Here is a 19,308-nt window from a genome sequence, read left to right as displayed (position 1 = left end):
CGCTAATCAAGGGACACACACACTAACGCTCCCGAACCCTGCACGCCACCCGTTTGACCATATCCGCGACGACGACGATGACGACGATGGGAAGCAAGCAGCTATCGAGTGACTGCCGGGTTTGAGCTCAGTTCGCGATGATTTTGTTCGTCCACAATCGCGCGCTCTCGCTCGGGGCTTTGTGGTGGCAGATTACATGCCACGGCACGCACACTCGCGAAGGGCGCGCACAACCCCCGGAACCCCCCGGTTGGGTGATGGGTGGTGGGTGGCAAGGGCGAAGTTTTCGCGATCCGCGCAGTTCCCTGTCGTGGCGGATGGGACCTGTGACGCGCTGTCGCAGCAGGCTGGCTGATAACCCCGTCGTGCGTATACGTGTGGATCTTCCGGCGGTCGGATTTAGAACCCAACAGAGGGTGGCCCTTGGGGTAATGCGTGAAGGGCTGGTGGAACAGCATCGCGATCGTCTTCATCGGGTTTTGTCAAGCCTTTGTTGCGATAAGAAGTGAGCGGAATACCCTCACGGAGGGTGAAATGGGAAAAGAGCGATCGCTGCGTCTCCACCGCCTAGTAGTTGGCGGATTGAAATACGGAACAATGGCGCGAAGAAAGTGGATATCGGCTCATAGACATGAGTCGCAGGTGTTACATTGCTCCGTTTGTGTATCAACTCGAGATCTCGTGGATAAGAGTATAGAGACAGCTCATTGCTCTATAATCCGATGGAGCCAAAGACAACGGGGTTGATTCAGGGGGAAAAACATTTTCTCGGTATTACAGCATCCTTGCCTTGATTGCAACGACCAGTAAGAATATTTTCCTGCACCACGGAAGTAACGCTGACCAACCCCAACCGATTTGATCGTGTCCCAGCACCAAGCGAACAATAAACAATTCTTTTCAGAAAAACTATACAAACATACACGTTCCAAAGCTCGTAAAATGCTTATTGTGGAGCTTCTTATGATGCTGTAAAGTAAGAATGGAATATTCATTTTGGAACGTGGTTTCATCACTTTTGATTCTTAAATGTACATTTTGAGATGAAAAGAAATTTATACTTTCTTTTGTGGAGAAATTTATGTATTTTAGAGAAAAAATTGATACTGTGTCCCAAATGTGAACAAACCTTGCCCATATGATTGCGGGGCCATTGAGGGGATTGTGACCAAAATTAGACTTTCTGGTAATCAACAAAAATTAATTATCAGCAACGAAACAAGAGCCCCAAGCAACAAAACCTTTCCCCGAGGAACAAACGATCCATTAATGCACACCAAATCCTCAAATCCTAGACGCTCACGCAAAACGACACGAAATAGGGTTCGTCTTATCAACCCAACCAAGCGGCGCGCTTCCGATGAATGATCAAAGTTCAGCCCCGCGTTTATTTTGCCCTTTTTTTCACCATGGAGGTAGAGTTCAATATGTCAGGGCGGGTGGGAATGATGGATTTCTGCAAACTGCCATCACCCCTGCGACCCACGACCCCACGACGCAAAGCCCGTACCAGTGCGATTTAATAATTGCAGTGATTAGATAACTATGGGGAATAATGAGGATCACGCTTATCTCGCGGCACGTAGGCGTCAAGGGCCCGACTGAGAGCACCGAAAACCAATTCCACAGTTCCGACCGACCAAGAAGGCTAAGGAGATTCCACATGTAAGCAAAGCGCTCTCCGTCGCTACATCGCACTCCACAGATTGACCTCCGGTGTGGACAGATAAGGTTGCCGCGTCCGACGGACCGATTCGTGACGTAAATGGATGAGGGCTACTGTCTTTCTCACTTTTCCTCGCGAACCCCGAGTGGAGCGAAGGCTCGATCACTCGAACGCGGTCAATTGAGCAGGCCGTCGGTCCGTCGCAAATGACCGGCAAGCAAAAGGACGCGTGCGTGTTCACTGATGCGCCATCGCAACGACTTTCGCGGTGGCGTGATGCTAGCGCACATGCCACATCGCCTGTTTGCCTGCCAACCCTGGTCCCTGCTTGGTCTGCTTCTCTGGCAGCCTGATCGTATGTATTGGGAATGCGCAGCTTTCGGCGATTGCTATGTAAATAAACAATTTCGCCTTCATGCTGACTGGCTGATGACGGTGGCAGGGTGGAGTCGGGATCGCAAGAAGGGATTGTTTCGTACTGCCACCACAATCGTGCTCTTTCGTAGCGATCGTCGGTAGAGATCTGTATGGCGTAGGGAGAACTACCAGACGGAACAAGCTGATTCATTCATGTTTTCATTCGTTCGTTTTCCCGTGTTTTCTGTTGTAAATACTGAAAAAGTATCCTTCAAGGCTCTAAGCATAAACTTATTCAAATCGTTGCAATCTGCTAAATTTGTAACAACATCGGATACGTTATAATTATAACGTTTTGATACGGTATAATTGTTGAAAATCCTTTAAGTAAAACAATTTCTAATGGTCATGATCTTGGTGTCGCACATTTATCGCGTCTTTAAGCCATTAGAAAAGCTGTTGCATCAGCCAAAGTGGAAATTGATGTCAATTTTGTGGAAATCGTTGGAGCTTGTTTACATCTGTCGCTTGCTTTTTTCGTTTGCATAAAGAAAGAGAAGGCATGATAGTACCGGCACAACGGGAATCAATGACACCTAATTACAATTAAGATGTGTACACTTCACCCAAAATGTTATGTCTAGTACTCTACTGAAGCTAAATATTGCCTTTTAGATCCATCAAGATTATATCATACATAAGATATATTGCACGAACCTACCTGTAATGTTTTCCGAAGGAAGTTTATACGTATGTTCCACAGAGTAGGCCGTATTTGTTGCAACGTTGTTTTTTTTTTTTTTGAGAAGAAAATTCACCCGGTTTCACTTGCTTTTACCAACCGATTGTACCGATATGTACATCACTTTGTACGCAATTTTCTGAACACCTGCGAGCCGCTGACCTGCAGAGGTTGTTTTACACCGAAATAAGAGAAATTTGGCACACGCCAACTGTGCTGCCACGCGACCACGCTTTATGATATGTAGGCTGCTGCGGAAGGAACGAATGAAACCCCCGCTTAGCCTTTGAGCGAGAGCGAGAAGAAAGTATGGGGTTTCTTTTTCTCGCTCTAAACGTCATTTGTCAAACCAAAACAATGCTAGAAACGTCAAAAGTTTTCTTCTAGCTTTGCCTTCTTTTTGACCTTCCTTTTGAACATCCATTTTTACAGTGCAGTACGAAAAAGGTTCTTTTTTTCAAATAATTGATCAGCTCACAGTCAACTATCACTCCTGGAAATTTTCCATGATCTTGCAGTTTAGCAGTGAGTTTCATTTGAGATCGTCAAGCGTAATTAATACTTGTATTCAGTTCAATAGGGACTTACTATAGGTAAAGCTAAAAACTTGAAATAAAGTAACGTAAAGTTCAATGCAGCTAACAACTGTGAGTAATTTTTAAAATAGTATTTTATTTTTTACGTTTCATCGTTACTCTTACTTTTTGTGTTTTGTAGTCGTGCTTTCCACGATTCGCTTATGCGTAATGTTACTTCATTCCTACCCGGTAATTATGCATCATCTCATGAGAGCAGCAGCACTCGCATACCGCTTGAATCATTTGTTCCGTTCCATCTCTGTATCATTCACATACACTTTCGCTTCATAATTCATTTGAATAGTTATAAATATTGTTTATATAAGCTACATACTGTCCGACTCACTTCAAAGGATTACCGATGCACTTTCGACTGGCTGCGCATATTTCAGATACGTACGAGAGAGTATTGGAGGGTTGAGAATGGGAAGGAGAGCGGATATAATGTCGAGCATCTTCTTGATTGGATTTATCTAAATTGTGTACTTGTCCTTCACAGTTATCTGCACCAGACTGACCATTTGTACGAATTTACAATTGGTCCTTTCAATCCCTACCATTGTCCACCAAGTGTGCTGATTTTTTTGCATAATTTTGTACCAATGCTTTCCCTGATCGCTTTCTATCTGTTTAGCTTATCATCCCATACTCCTCCAGTAAGCAATCAGTGGTAGGAAATCATAATTGAGTGGCGCAAAACGCAAACGATTATGCAGCACTCGGCGGCTATTTGATGATATTCGAAAAACGATGAAATGTGACCTATTCACCTTTCCTTGCAATAGGAGTAATGTACACTATTCTCATTTCCACCACAATACTATTTATGTCCTTACCAACTCTTCTACCATCTTCGTCCTTTTTTGTATTGTATTCTCGATCGACTTTCATTATTTTTTTTCAACCTAAATAAGGTGTCAAGTGAATTGGCAGCATTCATTGAACGTTGTATTTCTGTGATTCTCTTTTATGTTATATTATGTAATTTGCATACATACGTGTCTAATGACCATTAACCGATGATATTCCTATCTCGACCCTCAAAGTATTTATTGTTGAACGGGAGATATTAATTGGAAACTATTTTCACTTCGATCCATAGTCAAAAGCTGAATGTGTAGTTTTATATTTACAATATAAACTCGAATTACTCTTGACATCAAATACGTTCCCGCTGCATTGTACAAATTCATTTTCCTCGGATGAAGGAAAATGGAAACCGAAACATTCCATTTCTTCTCTCGTTCCATCTCTCTCGTTCTAAAATATATTAAACTTATGTTTGTTTTTCTCGCGGTTTAGACGTTCAATCATTTCATATTTTTACATTTTTTCATCGCTTTCGTAAGGAACATAAAAAATTGCTTCCGAAAATTATACTTTGCTCACGATGCGTTGAAACGCGGATGCAAACATCAAATCATTTCCAATAAAACTAATCTAGAACGCTATTATTATAAAGCCAATCAGAGGAAATCCGTTAAGACGTAAACTTTAAACGGAATATTCATTCAAACAATAGCTTTATCTCATATCATCATCCTGATGAAAATTATGATCGATTCAAATTTCCTCAGTTATAGAATATGTAAGCAAAGAGAAACCTTAGGACATAAACACTTAATTCCAATAATATTAGATAAATAAATAATTTTTTAATTTCTATGCCTTATATCAATCAGTAAATAAGCAATAATAAAATTCAAAAAATATGATTTGTAAAAGATAAAAAAGAGGCACTGCCTTCTTCAACGTTACGAAGGAAATAAAATATAAGCTTGATTAACTATCAAAATAGAAATTTTAATAACCTACAACTTAACTACGTCGATCACATCGTTCGCAACGTGGTTGTCATATTTTTCAGCCTCAATGGCCTTCCACATACGGACGCATTAGCTTTATTAGAAAAGAACTGTTTTCACATTTTCCGTACGAATTCTTTTTTTATACGAAGCATTGGACCAATTATGGGGATATTGATTTGCATTGCTCAAAAGCACCAGTTGATAATACCCTAAATGACAGTTACAAACCAATCGAGCTCTTCAAATTGCTATCCTAACGTAGTTTGGCTGATCTACATTAACAAAAAATATCTTAAGATTCAACGCGCCGGTAACGCTGGTTTATCAACTTTGATCATTCGAGGTTGTATTTCTCTTCCAACAACCACGCTGTACAAACACATTCACATCGTCCCTTCACGTGTCCTTTGTTATGAAAAGAGAGTATTTTGTTCAGCTGTAAGAACAATAACCTCCGAAGCTCTACATAATCAATAAGTTTATGACGCTTGATACGGCGCTATTAAGTTATCTTCCGGGGGAATGGAAGATACATATACATTAATAATGGCTTTGCTACCATTAGAAATGCATGTAATATTAATTATGCCTGTAATGTTATCAATTGTATCATTATTATAAAGTCGTATTTTCGTTCAGCTGCTTCCGATCTGACCCTTACACGAATTGTTTTCAATGCGCCGCGGTGTCATCTCCCAAATTTCACGTTTGCCCTTCGTTAATGGGAGATCTTTTGCAAGGGAGTAATTTCAAAGACATTATTCATAGTATTATTCGCTTTAACTAATGCAGTTTGTTCCAATAATATCGTACTGTGCCGCAATCTATGATTAGTAATATTCGTTCCACCTGCCGTACTCTCTATCTTCGGAGGAATTCTTTGATGAACAACATTCCTGAAAGTATGACATTTATGCAACCGCGCCTAACGAGCACAATCTTCAACAACCTTTCTAGAATTACACTGCTATTGTTTGCAGCATAACTGATCTCGCACTACGCATCTTATGATGGTTTATGTTTTTTTTTTCAGTGTTTTTTTTCTTCATTTAAGTTTTATGTGTATTTGTTTTAGAAAGGCATTACGAAGAGGCGACTCCGATCGGGAAATACTTGAAGCCTTTTCTATAAGAATCGCGGTGGTCCAGAGTGATATGAACTATGCGGCAGACTTGGGCTAGCACGATGCAGCGTATACGGCGAGGACGATCGTTGTGCCAGCGATTGTTGCTGTGATGATTGCTGTTGCTGCTGCTGTTGCTGTTGGGACGAAGAAGGCGCCACGACGTTCAACAGTTGTTGCGATCCGTGATGCTGCTGTTGTTGCTGGGACTGCTGGCCACCGTGCGAAAGGGATGCTTGCGATCCGTGCAGCTGAGAGGAAGCCGAATGGCCACCCAGCAACATCGAGGACGATGAGGATGAAGACGAAGCCGAAGGTTGCAGAGAAGAATGGTGTCCCTGTTGCTGCGATTGGGACGTAGATTGTTGCGAAGTTGAGGCGTGTATTGGATTTAGAAGATTCCGCGTCATGTAGTGATGGAAAGTTGTTGTGGCTGGAGTCAAGCGGTGGTGCTGTTAAAAGGATAGTAAATGTTAAAAACAAAAACGCACAAAATATGCTGGAAAAATACGATTATTATTATGCCAGGACCAAACGTACCGGGATATTATGGTGCAGTCCACCAATAGCGGCAGCTCCAATCATGTGACTCGGTCCATCACCCAGATCCAGATGCAGGCTTTCCGGAACATCCGATCCGTTACCAACACCACCACCAGTTGCTGCCCCGTTTCCGCCACCTAGATGGAGCTGACCGAGCGATGCCGTTGCCATGGCCACATCGGGCATGACATCCGACAGATGTCCATCGGAACAAGCGCCCATTTCACTCAAATCGAGCCCTCCACCACCTATTCCACCTGGTGGCCCCACTACTCCGCCTCCGGCCGGAGCCGATAGGCGATATGCCACGATATCCCCGCCCGGAATGACCGACGGGAGTTCCTGTCGCCTGTGGGAGCCACCGATCAAAGCCAGCGGGTTGTTGAGCGATGAATGGATCCCTCCTGTGCCGCTGCTACCACTGGCACCTCCGACCGATCCATGGCCACCGTGCGACAGGAGAGAGTGTGGTGCCATCGATGGACGTTGCGACGGATGGTGCGACGGCGGTTGCTGCGGGGAAGGATACTGTTGCTGCTGTTGTGCCTGCTGCCTAGGGAATGTCATGTTGCGACCGAAACAGTGCACAGATGCCTGCGCCCCCAGCTCCGCACTAGGCATGGCCGGCGAAGGAGGTGGTGTCGATTCATCGTCCAACGACTGCTGACTGGCGTGCAAATCGTGCCGATGATGTGCGTGATGATGCGAATGATGATGAAGATGACTGTCATGGTCGTAATCTGGCTGACCCTTGCTAACACCGGTCGGATCTCCGTCGTGGCAGTAACAGTTTGCGCTTTCCAGCAACTCGGCGACCTCGTCCGGGAAGTTGAACTCTCGCACCACCCTCAGCCGGATCTGTCGATTGATCTCGCCTCGGCTCGAAAGCGGCAAACCGAGTGCCCGCTGGCAGCCGGGTGACTGGCGAAGCTTTTGATCTCGTTTCTGCATCGATTCCATGGTTTGTGCATCCGGCGCTGGAATAGGAGCGGTCGTGGCCGCTACCACGTCTACTCCGGCCGCCGACCCACCACCGAGCGTCGTACCGGCGTTACTATTAAGTCGCGAAACCATGTACAGGGTGTCCGGAATATCAGGCATGTGGTGGCGGGAACGTCTCATCCGGAGAAGCTCGATCTGTTGTGACGCGATGTGATCTTCTAGCAGCACCTTCACCTCCTCGTAGTACGGCATGAAAAGCCGCGGCCGCACGAACAATCCATGATTCTTTCCACCGCGGATCCAAGCGTTGATTCGGAGGCTCTCTCGTTCGTCCCCAATCATGTGGGACGGCGGCGTGCTAACGAGTCCGCGTCGAATAGCTTGGTTGAGAATTTCGTTGTTCGGCGGAAGCACGTGGTCCATGCGCACATGTGGCAACAGCTCCGATAGAATCTCGCGTAGTTCCACGTCGCTGAGGTCACGCTTTTTTATGCCCTTCCGCGTGACGGAGTGCGCAGTGTGGCTGAGCAAATTCGGCTCGCGGTCTTCCATCCGGCGGATCAGCTCCTGTTCGCCCCACTTCAGCACCGCCTGAAGCACCTCCAGTTCGGACGCCTGCAGGAAATTGTTTTGCAGTGCCTCGATGAGCTGAGATTTATCGAGCTGGAATAGCACCGGGGAGCCGACAATGGCCGAAAACTCCTCTCGCAGGTAGTGACACGCCTGCCGATACACCCAGGCCGACCCGTGGGGTTGACTGCCCCAACGTAGCACCGTCGCCAGCGTGTCGAGTGACAGCCACTCCAGAATCAGATCCTCACAGCCCTGCGCCAGTATGTCCAGCTCGAGGAACCGCCCAATCTGGTACAGCTCCATCGCCTCCTCGAGATGAGACGGCCTGGCCCGTCCAGTGTGTGTAAGCGCTTGAACTTCGCCAAGGCTTCCCGCGCCGCTACCACACCCGTTGCCGCGCAGGATTAACGACAAATCGACCGTATCCAGGTAGATCGCATGCAGCAGCACACGAGCGTATCGCTTCGGGATGACGCCCTCGTCCAGGACAATGCGTGTTGTCGCGTGCAATGACCGATCCGTCCCATGCAGCTGGTGCTCCTCCGAGATATTCCGCGTTCGCCGTTGGATCATGTTCTTAAAGAACGGAGATCGTGCGCTCAAGATGGCCTTGTGGCAGGGCAGCTCCAGCTTGGGCCGGAAACCGTACTCCGAGCTGCCCGAGTCGGGCCGATGATAGTCGCCCCCCTCGGACGTGAACACAATGGCAGCGTCCGCGTAGTCGCCCGTCTCCAGCAGATACCGGAGATCATTCTCGAGCGGGTTGGGTGTACCGAAATCTTCCCCTAACCGACGCAGCAAGCTAACGTCTATGGTCGGATCGTGCGTGCAGAGATCCCCAGTGTAGAGGTAACGCAGCAACGATGAAAACATGGCCACATCCACCGGCGACGACCGCAACTCGAGACAAATGCGCGCTCCGTACCCGGGACATCCTGCCAACAGGTCTCTGAAATACGAGCAGCGCGCCGATAAGATCGCCCGGTGCACCGGAAAGACGGTCCCACGGAAGACCAGATCGCAGTCGGTGCAGTGCTTGAAATCGTACAGGCTGGCGAGATCCTGCTTGAAGGTGGTCGCCGGTGGCCGGGCCAGTTCCGCTTGCACCGAGAGATCCTTCAGTGCCGCGAGCGACTCGTACTCCTCCAGCAGGGCCGACAGCTCCATGGGGCTCCAGCTGGACACGAACTCCCGCAGGACGCGCCCATGATCACAGGCTTTCGACGAACGACGTCGTCGGATTAATTTTTTCTTTAGCGTCGCAAATCCGGTCACCTTTTTGCGCCGCTCACGAACAACAGCTCCCGGGCCACCCCCCGATCCGCTGCCACCAGCACCACTTCCGGCTACACCGCACAAGGGCCCGTAGCCCGCTCCACCACCGGCCGACGTTAGCGGGGTCGTCGTGATTCCCGCCGTCGAGGTGATCCCCGAAAGTCCGAGCATTCCGCTAGCGCCAACACCGCCACCGACCGCTCCCCCTGAACCGACGCCACTCCCTGCTCCTCCACTAGAGCCGGGACAGTCTGTTGACGCTGTTGCTCCCATCTCCGTCGTAATGCATGGGTCACTGCCACTCTTACTCTCGCACCAGTATGACAGTCCACAGGGTATCAGGCATCCCCATAGACCAGGATTCATTGTCCAGCAACGACGTGGTCGGCGCAAGGTGGCAGTTCTGCAACACAACAAAAACAAGGAAGAACAATCATTAATGGGATCCATAAATGCTTCTCGTGACTCGGCAGCCGATCTAACGCATGCACGGTGCACCTTCCTCTTCATGATTATTTTGTTTTTGTGCCCTCTTCTTTGTGCGTCTAATCTAATTAGGAGTGTGCATATTATGTCACACCACACAAAACAACAGAGTTGGCTTTGACAGGCGATCCTTTGCAGCCGTTGCACACAAAGCACGCACGCATATACCAAAGGAGAAACTTCCCAACGCAGTAAAAGCGCGAACAATCGATATTCATCAACAACAACATATCATCCAATCTACACACGCGCGTCCATTTGATCGATCAAAGCGAAAATCATTGCAAACAACAACAAAAAATACAAGCTGCGGCTGGTGCAGGTTGCTTCGTTTCGATATTTTCGAGCAATTCGTGCGCGGCGTTTCGGCGTTTAATGCCTCGCTTTTAATAATTCATCCTGCCCGTATCCTTTAATGAGCAAAGGAATGTAACAGGCCTGAATCATGCCTTACGAGATGTTTTTTTCACAGATAGGATAGCTTTATGAGGTCTTTTATCTCATCGTACATCTTCTTTATTTAATCGAAGGTGGATGCTCATATAAGGTTTGTCAATATATATGATGTTTTATAAACTCCAGGCGCCAGACTGTAATACAAAAAAAAAAGACAACAACTCACCTGAATACAATTGTGCGGACATTTTTATTTGGAGGCAATATGTTCGCTCTTTCTCTCGCTATCCGCACACGATGCTAATGATAGCACGTTTGTTTGTTCAGCAATGCTTTTGTCCGCCTTGTGCTTTTATTTACTCGCGTTGACTCAATGTAAACCCCATGCGGAGCTTTCGTCGCTTTTTGCTGAGCCAGCCATGTGAGGGCGGAAAACTGCGGCAGATTGTGATTTAGTACTGTCGGAAGGAATTTCCCCGATCGGTGCCAAATCTGGTTACTCAACGTAAACGTAACATATCCTGCGTCCAACGGGAGTACCGTCTCTAGGGACAGACGCTCGATGGAACCACGGGTTTTAAATCGAAGCTACTTTTCATCCTTCTCGACTACCTCCTGATGCTTTGCTATCAGGAAGATGCGAATTTCGGTCACTGTCCTTCTATTTGCATTAGGAGACACATTCGCGCGGGCACAGACACACACTTTTGCTACGATGTTCGCCAATTTTAACCTCTTTCACAATCTTCTTAATAGTGGCGGATGGCGATGTCACAGAACCACGATAGGTGACCTAGAGATTTGCGAGGGTGGCTAAGCAGCGGATGCTGGCTGAAGGGTTTATCGCCCTTGTTTCTTTTATGACCATCGTTATTTATTATTTGTTACGGACGATATACCCAAACTGCGGCTTGGTCGCACTTGCACACCAGAAAAGGGAGCAGTGGGTAGCAGCCGAAAGGAAGGAGTTGTTTCCGTCCGATGTTGCTGGAGCTACTTCACATTCAGGCTGGCTGCCTTAAACGACGATTTGTGTTCAGTATCAAAAGGCCATGTTTACATATGCACTGTTTGACTAGCAACCATTTGTGTCGTGACGATTGATGATTTTCGATCCTTCCCCAGGGCCACTACTCTCGCTCGAGTGGGCCGCTTTCTTAGGGAAAGTTTCTGTTTTCTGTCACTTTCACACCTTCACTCCTTCTTGGCGTCGCCCAAACTCCTTCGGCCTGCCCACCTCCTACTGCTGCTGATGCAGCCAAGGCATATTTGGGTGGTTCATCCTTTTCCCTTCAAAACACAAGCACGCACGCACCTACACACGCACCACAGGGCTCCTTATTTTAGCACCTACGCACGCAGTGCGCTCTGCCACCGCTGGATGTATTGAACCGTGCAGTCGGACCCACTTGTGCCCCAAAACCCCCAGCCAAACGGTCCACGGAGTCTCACTCCTGGCACCCAGGCACGGCCAAGGAGTTGGACAGGTTTCGTGTGTCGCTCGGGGCTCTTTCGCCCATCGCCCGCGCCAACGCCCCTTTGCTATCCTTTTCGGGCAGCAACGGAAAAACACTTTTCACCACACTCGTCCGCGTCTTGGGCGCCCCTTCCCCAAAAACACGGATGGGTTGCTTTTGGGGATGGCGAATCTCTCTTTTGCTTGTCGTCGCTCGACGCGAGTTGTAATATCCACCCTTATAGCTAAACGCCCCACTACGACGGGATAACTACAACGTGCACAGGTTCACGTAATAATCGCCAGGATTTTTCCACACTTTGCACCTTGCTAGCTATTTGTTGAACTCCGTTGGAAAACGAGAAAAACTCCAGTCGACGACGACGTTCTGTAATTTTCAGGTTTTTTGACACGACACACAACTACAGATGTGCGCATGCTATTTCCAAACCACGAACACTCCTTCGCATAACCTATGTTTTCTCTCACTTTGTCATATGGATTCGCCTATGCAAAGAAATGGAAACGCGCCGTTCACGCAACATAGAGTACGGATAAATACACGCATACCACAAATGAGCTCGGTTGGTGCAATTCTAGCAGTTTTGATAATTTTCGAGCAGTTCGTCAGAGCAATCGTGGTGTACGTTTTTTATGTACATACACCCTCTTTGACAGACGTGTTTTAAATAGGACTAATTTGAATTTTATCCAGTTTATGGTGAAAAACTGCTCAAAAACTACGCATATTTAGCGGAACAATACCTTCTACACATGAATTGTTTTGCATTTGGCACAGTTGACCATTTATTCAACCAATTAAAATAATGTACAAGTCCAATGTATAACATCTTATCTCAAAGCTGAGGCCAAATAATATAACATAACAAATTAGTTAATCAAATTCAATATTTCTAGGCAGTGTGCCGCTCTGTCGAGCTTCTTCGACGCGCTTGTAAAAATCGCTAAAATCTACATGCGACCGAATTCTTCTATTAGAATCGTACGGATTTCCCGGTTGGGTGCTGGAAAGAGTTGAAAAATAAAAAATGTTATTCGCTTCCTTTATCATCACAGACTTGCGGTTAACCGAACTTACATATTTGAACTAGTTACTGAAATATTGGTATGGATCGTCGAATAGTTTCCATCGGTTGGAGTCGCATCCGAACTGGTTGAACTAAAAGAAGTCGTAGAATTAAGGCTGCGTTGACCGTTCTTGCGGTTCCCAAACGCCTTCGGAAGCGAATAGTTAAAGTTACGTATCAACAACGTCACATCATCACGGCTGTTAAATGTTAGGGGTTTGCGCTCTTCGACTAGTTGCATGTACGTATCGTGATGCGCCTGCACGATGCGATGAACCACCGACTGCGCTACTCCGGCGAGAGTCGATTGGTTTTGAAATTCCTCCGAAATCATCCTCACCAGTTCCCGGTTGCCAGTCGATGTATCACCGGGGAAGATATCGTGCAGTGCTCTGCAGAGACCACTCGACATCAATACAAGAAACCGACAGGCCGGTGAAATTTGTATACCCCCAACAATCTCCGGTTCGAAGATTACCGGCTCTGCGGTAGCACTTGACAGAAAATTGCAATCTTTGTACCCAGCTTTTCCAAGGTAATTGCCAATGCATCGCGTTGCGTACAGGGGCACGCCTTCGAAGTTCTGCGCCATGAGACCTAGTCGGAATAAGCGAGCAGCTTCTTCGGCATTTAATAAATTATGGTCAACACTTAATTGGGTCACCGTTAGCGTGTCGTGCTCGTCTGTTTTGCACAGTAACGCTCGACAGTTGCCTATGTTGCCGAGATACAGATGCGATCGATGCACCAATCCCAACACCGCGCTACTGCCGACTGATAAGGCATTGTTGAGGGAATCGAGCCGCTGTAGAACATTTTCAAACTGCTGTGAAATTTCATACTGATTCATTCCATCCGCAGCCAGGTGAAGTTGTATAGCTGTTTTCGTGGCGACGTGAGGGTTTATCGATTCAAAGTAACTCTTTTCTACCGACATAAACGACTGGCGGATCAGTTCTTTTACTGCTTCATCCGTATTGCACGAGTCAAGCTGGCCTAACAGTAGATCAGCTGAAATTTCCTGCAGCGCATTTTCGGCTACTGTTACTCCGTTGTGACCCGAGAGTATGGCGTACATGAAGCTAAAAAATATCACTCAAAATATCATTCAGCTACAAAATTACTACTAAATCGAAACATACGTATTATCTGATATACAACGGCACTTTTCATCACGCGAATCATAGCCCTCACATCGACGACCATCGTCCCTATTACGAAAGTAAACAAACTGGTCATTGATGCTATTCGAACTTTTCCCAACAATCCTTACTTGTAAATCTGGTTTATGGCTTCTCCAACTCCAGTTTGGTTGCAGACCTTCAGATCGTCGGTCCAGGATTTGATGCTATTATTGTTTCGCATCGACTCCATGACTATATGATTTATTATAAACAATATGTGAACAACTTGGAACTAAATAAAAAAATTTAACTACGACTGGCCAAAAGCAAGAACAATCAACCGGGTTTGTTTACTGTTTTGGTATGATGATATACTAGTCGAGTAGTTCTTCAGCACATTTTCGAATACGATGTGTACAACTGTCAAAAGCCCATAGTCCAATTTTCAAATTAACTTAGCCACTTCTGATGATAGGTGGCTCAATCAAATGTGTAGCATAATTCATAGTAAAATCAAAAGATAAAACTAAAGTAGATATAGGAATTGGTAAAACATAAATAACTCATGCAAATACTTTGCAAAAAAAGTGATCTATATCTGCTCGAAAAAGAATCAATAACGAACATTTTTTGATCCCCTTCTAACCTTTATAAACAGGGTTAGTTCTATCTCGCTTACGCACCTTGCATTTTATAAACAAAGCATCCTTGCAAATTCTTAATATCCTTTTGCTTCGAGCCGAACGACTATGTACATCAAAAGACCAATAAAAAGGCATTATAGAATCCATACAGATTTGGTAATGATACATGAAATGATTATCTTTATTTTGTCGACAAACCGCTTACACTTGAGTTAGCATCTTAATCGTCACTAGTTTCCTCGACATCACTTTGTTGTTCGTCTTGTTCCATTTGTTCATCTTTCTGCTGATTCTCAGGATAATCGGTAGAATTTTCATTGCTTTCATTATCTTCAGAACTATGCTGTTTGTTTTCATCTTCGCTTTCCCGCTGATCATGATTTTCATCTGATTCTTCCTCTTCAGATTCTTCTGCCCGATCTCCCAAAGGATGCATGTCTGGCTCTTCTGTTTGGTCTGAGTTTTGGATATTATTACTATGACGCTCGTCTGGTTCAGCTTCTTCGTCATCTTTCGCTTCCTCTTCGTTATGATCACACGTGCCATTCACACGTGGTACTTCCATGTCCTCGCTATCTTCCACTCCATTGACTCGGGCATCCTCCAAAAGACGATTCAATTCCTCCAACTCATCAGTCAGCTGAGCGTATCGAGCTTGCAGGGTTTTCTCCCGCTCCGTTTGCCGCATTACATCCTCCGTTAAAGATTCCAACCGCTTGGGAATAGCTAAATCCTCCTGAGCGGCAAGAAACATAAATGTCGACAACGCCAAAGAGTTTTGCTCGATCTGTTCGTTAGTATCCTGGAATTGCTTTATCAGTGCCTGCGCACGTGCTTGATAACCGGCCGTGAGAATTTTCAATTTTTTTTCAATCTTTCCACATCGTTTTGCCTCTTTCGCCATGTGTCTTCGATTGATTTCCAATCGTTTTTCTGCCGATTCTATGCGATCTTTCTTACTAGCTAGATTGGCACGCGTGTATCGGTTCTGGCTCGGCAAATACAGCACCTGCGATAAGCATTCCTGCCATACCTGAGTGTAACTTTCCAGCGACAAGTCCCCGTGGGCCATTCCTTGCTTGACAACCCCCATTTCAGCCGCCAACATCTTGCGCGCCTCGGCCAGATCAGATTCATCAATATTTTCGTACGGATGCTGCTCTAAATACGCCTGGTATTGGGCAAGAGCAGGACGTTTCAATGAAGGTGCCTGTGTTTGCTGTATTGGATTCCGTAGGGCATCATAATTGAGCATTTTAACCATCTCCTGTTTGACCAGCTCCTCTGCCTTTTGCAAATCAGTTAAGCCGTGCATTTCATTTGATGGACGAAGTACAGTTGTGTTGATTTCCAGCGGACGCGGCAATTCTCGCTGGATCACCTGTGAGCGCAGTGAAAGCTCCTTCGCTTCCTGAGCAAGTTTGTTGCGCTTCCGTTTCTCATCTACATCCGCCTGATCCGGTATCATCTGCTCGGTGTCCATCGATCCATCTTCGCCTGCCTCGTCGGTTTCGTTGTCGGGTACAACAATCTCGTAATCGTTTCTCGGAGTCGGAAGCGATGCGAGTCCTTCCTTGAGTGATGATTTTAGCTGCTTCTGGTAGGACTTGTATGCGGCCGGTGTTTCAGCCACGCTCATTCCGTCTTCTGTATTGATGTTTAGTTTATCGCGCAGAAAAGTCGGTGTAGCCCCTGGAATGTGTGGTTGAGTAGTCGAACCAACGGGAACCATCGCTCCCGAGGCCGGAGTAAGGAAGCCTCCAGGAGTCGCACTTCCATCGGAGCCTCGGACTGAACGAAACGGTGTCGCAAGCACTGTGTTTGGAGTGGCGACCGCTTGGCTTTGGGGCAACACACCCGAAAAATCAGATTGATGGAGAGGTGTGTTGACACCACCTTTCAATGGGGTGTCTACATGCGTTAACGCCATCATGTTTTGGGCTTCCTGCAAAATTCGATCTGTAACTGGTGCGGGCGTGCGCGGTGTTGCAGCCACTTGAGGCGTGATGCTGTAGTCTGCCAGTAGCGCATCCGTCGTTTCAACACCGCTTTCTGAAGCTACCTCCTTGGCTATCTCACTGGCGCGACCCAGCTTCACGACTTGCTGCAATTCTTGATCAGTGATTTGAGGTTCCGGCAGTACTAGTTTGGAACGTTTCTTGGCTGGTTCCTGATTTTTCAGCAGTGCCGTCGGGATATCATTTTCCTTTCTTTGTTTCAATTTTTCTTTATCCTTTTTCCGTTCACGGGCTTCTTTTTCCACACGTAGCTCTCCGTCTAGGGTCTGTTGGCGAAGACTGGAAAAATCTGCAGCAATTGGCACTACGAATTCATCGGTCGTATCGTAAAATCCAGGTGCTGGGGTCTTCTCGAAGGGTACTTCGGAGTTGTAATCGATGCCCTTTAGTTTGCGCTTTCTATTGCCTACTCCAATACCGGCCGCGCGAAGCTCACGTCGCTTCTGCAAAGCAGCAAGCCGACGAGCTTCCTCCAGTTGCTTTTCACGCGCTTTACGTTTCGCTTTTTTACCCTGCGTGTTGGCCAGTCGAGCTCGGGCCTCTGAGAGCATCTCCAATTCATCCTCATCCATATCTTTGGGATCGGGACGAGCGGGTTTCGTCTCGGGATTGGGATCAATCTCGCCTGGTTTAAGTTTACGTGGATCATCCATTCCATCTTCGCCTTCCTCTTTCCGCTGAGCTTGGTCAAGCAGGAATTCGTACCGTTCCAAACACTGCGCAGCCGTCCGACCGATAATGGGCGCGATTGTGCGCCATTGGGTAGGCATGAGCTTAGCCAGATGAAGTAGCTTTTCATCTTCCTCGCGAGACCATTCGGTCTTTTTAATGCTCGGATCCAGCCACTCGTACCATCTTGCTTTACACTGCTTCGCTGATTTGCGATGCAGCAGCGACGCAATACGTGACCATTGGTTTTTGCCATATTTCATGACGGCGGCTTTGAGGATTTCATCCTGTAAATGGGAATATTAATTTTAATCCGTAAAACATCAATAACGCTACAAGCCGGTTTCTGCCGCTAATATGCAAGCACAATTGGTTCAAACAACATACCTCGGTGTTCCGCCAAACACCTCCTTTTATCATAATTCGCGGCATTTTGATTTAAGCCGAATTTTTCTTCCACGAGATGAGCTAAGATGTTGCACAGTTATTCATACAACAATGCTATTGAGTACCGAAACGAGCAAATTTAATGAAAATTTGCTATATGCTGTTCTTATACACTTCGATCGAAACAGCATCGAAAACGTCAAAACACCGTCAATACTCATTAAAACACAGGACTGTTTAGAGCTGATGATTCAAACATTAAACATCGTGCTATTCAGTTAAGTGCTTACAATATGTAGAAATAATATAACACCATACGATACAGTGTTATATGGTAAAATAAAACAACTTTGAATAATACTAGTTTTATTGCACAAACGATTTTCTTATTGAATGTTATTACAGCACCAAATTAAATCATTGTATTCATCTTGGTATTTGAAATTTTTCAAGATAAACCTTGACAATAGATGAGGATGGTTTTTCATTTGAAATTAATTAGAAATGCTCTCAGGCACAGAAGAAATTATTGTTTCAGAAATTTTGCTTGTTAATTATAAACCATTTTAACTGATGAAACAAGCTACCAATTGTGTGATGTTTTATCCCTACCGAGCTTCTAGCCAGCAGGCTTACTTGGAATGCTTTTGAACCATAAAATGCACCAAACATACGTTTAAAATGCAGTTTATGCAATTGATCTATGCTAACTTAAGACTCTCGTTATTCGCGTAAATTTAGCCATAGCAGAGTATGCTTTTAAGGAAGATATAATTCTTTTCTATTGTACAACACAGATAATCTATTCGAACAGATATTCTACCACCAAAATTAAATTCACGAAAGGACATTAAACTCGTACTCTTATGTAGTTTCATATGATAGTTTATTAAATTCTTTCATAAGAAGTAAATAATAATAAAATATGGTCGAATAATATTTAAAACTAGATGCATGAGCTGTTGCTTTCGTGAGACGTTTCATGTTCGTGACCAATCAACTATTGAGTTGAATGTATTAATTATTTCCTAGTCATCCAAGTTACAAAAACTACATTCTTAGTGTAAGGTAAAAATGACATATTTATAATTAATACTTTTTAAAGGCTATTTAGCTACAAACTTACATAAAAACTGCTTTTCAGCAGATTCGTAAAGCAACATCGTAATGTAAGCTATCAACAAATAATAGAAAAAACATACTAGGAAATCTCGCAAAGATGTTCATTCCTGAACAATCTTGGGTGTGGAACGTGTTGCACGTAAGCCGAACGTAACTTATAACAAAGACAGGCATTACCATAATTAAAACAGAATTTAATTCAAATACGTCAACAAATGGCTTTGGCAGTTTTGTGAATGTAATTTTTTGTCTTTTTGCTTAGTGTATGCTTTCAAAGAGCGTATTTAACGCACAAACTGGCGCACTAGACA

The 19,308-nt window shown here is 45.5% G+C and overlaps 3 protein-coding genes across 3 annotated transcripts; all 3 read right to left on the bottom strand.

Moving 5' to 3' along the window:
* Window positions 1-5,779: 5,779 nt before the first annotated feature.
* LOC128731179 (BTB/POZ domain-containing protein 7) lies at window positions 5,780-9,973 on the bottom strand. The gene is made up of 2 exons (XM_053824281.1): window positions 6,815-9,973; window positions 5,780-6,726 (listed from the first exon to the last, which is right to left on the bottom strand). The coding sequence occupies exons 1-2, from the start codon at window positions 9,971-9,973 to the stop codon at window positions 6,277-6,279; spliced, it is 3,609 nt and encodes a 1,202-aa protein (XP_053680256.1). The 3' UTR covers window positions 5,780-6,276.
* Window positions 9,974-12,790: 2,817 nt separating this feature from the next.
* Window positions 12,791-14,416, bottom strand: LOC128732155 (TGF-beta-activated kinase 1 and MAP3K7-binding protein 1-like). Its single transcript, XM_053825324.1, has 4 exons — window positions 14,307-14,416; window positions 14,176-14,244; window positions 13,045-14,115; window positions 12,791-12,970 (listed from the first exon to the last, which is right to left on the bottom strand). Exons 1-4 carry the CDS (start codon window positions 14,405-14,407, stop codon window positions 12,841-12,843), a joined length of 1,371 nt encoding a protein of 456 aa, XP_053681299.1. The 5' UTR covers window positions 14,408-14,416; the 3' UTR covers window positions 12,791-12,840.
* Window positions 14,417-15,021: 605 nt separating this feature from the next.
* On the bottom strand, window positions 15,022-17,920 carry LOC128730848 (cell division cycle 5-like protein). The gene is made up of 2 exons (XM_053823929.1): window positions 17,876-17,920; window positions 15,022-17,775 (listed from the first exon to the last, which is right to left on the bottom strand). The coding sequence occupies exons 1-2, from the start codon at window positions 17,918-17,920 to the stop codon at window positions 15,022-15,024; spliced, it is 2,799 nt and encodes a 932-aa protein (XP_053679904.1).
* Window positions 17,921-19,308: the final 1,388 nt, after the last annotated feature.

This window comes from Anopheles nili, chromosome 2 (genome assembly GCF_943737925.1).
Source record: "Anopheles nili chromosome 2, idAnoNiliSN_F5_01, whole genome shotgun sequence".
Classification (NCBI taxonomy): domain Eukaryota; kingdom Metazoa; phylum Arthropoda; class Insecta; order Diptera; family Culicidae; genus Anopheles; species Anopheles nili.
This window is presented reverse-complemented; position numbering and strand designations above follow the sequence as displayed.

What these genes read in the sequence shown, in the direction of transcription:
- LOC128732155 (XM_053825324.1), bottom strand. Translation starts at nt 14,407, where the DNA reads ATGGAGTCGATGCGAAACAATAATAGCATCAAATCCTGGACCGACGAT. An exon ending in GCCATAAACCAGATTTACAA is followed by an intron (nt 14,245 to 14,306) that starts GTAAGGATTGTT and finishes CTTTCGTAATAG; the next exon opens with GGACGATGGTCGTCGATGTG. An exon ending in CGTTGTATATCAGATAATAC is followed by an intron (nt 14,116 to 14,175) that starts GTATGTTTCGAT and finishes GATATTTTTTAG; the next exon opens with CTTCATGTACGCCATACTCT.
- LOC128730848 (XM_053823929.1), bottom strand. Translation starts at nt 17,920, where the DNA reads ATGCCGCGAATTATGATAAAAGGAGGTGTTTGGCGGAACACCGAG. An exon ending in GTGTTTGGCGGAACACCGAG is followed by an intron (nt 17,776 to 17,875) that starts GTATGTTGTTTG and finishes TCCCATTTACAG; the next exon opens with GATGAAATCCTCAAAGCCGC.
- LOC128731179 (XM_053824281.1), bottom strand. Translation starts at nt 9,973, where the DNA reads ATGAATCCTGGTCTATGGGGATGCCTGATACCCTGTGGACTGTCATAC. An exon ending in GACTGCACCATAATATCCCG is followed by an intron (nt 6,727 to 6,814) that starts GTACGTTTGGTC and finishes TCCTTTTAACAG; the next exon opens with CACCACCGCTTGACTCCAGC.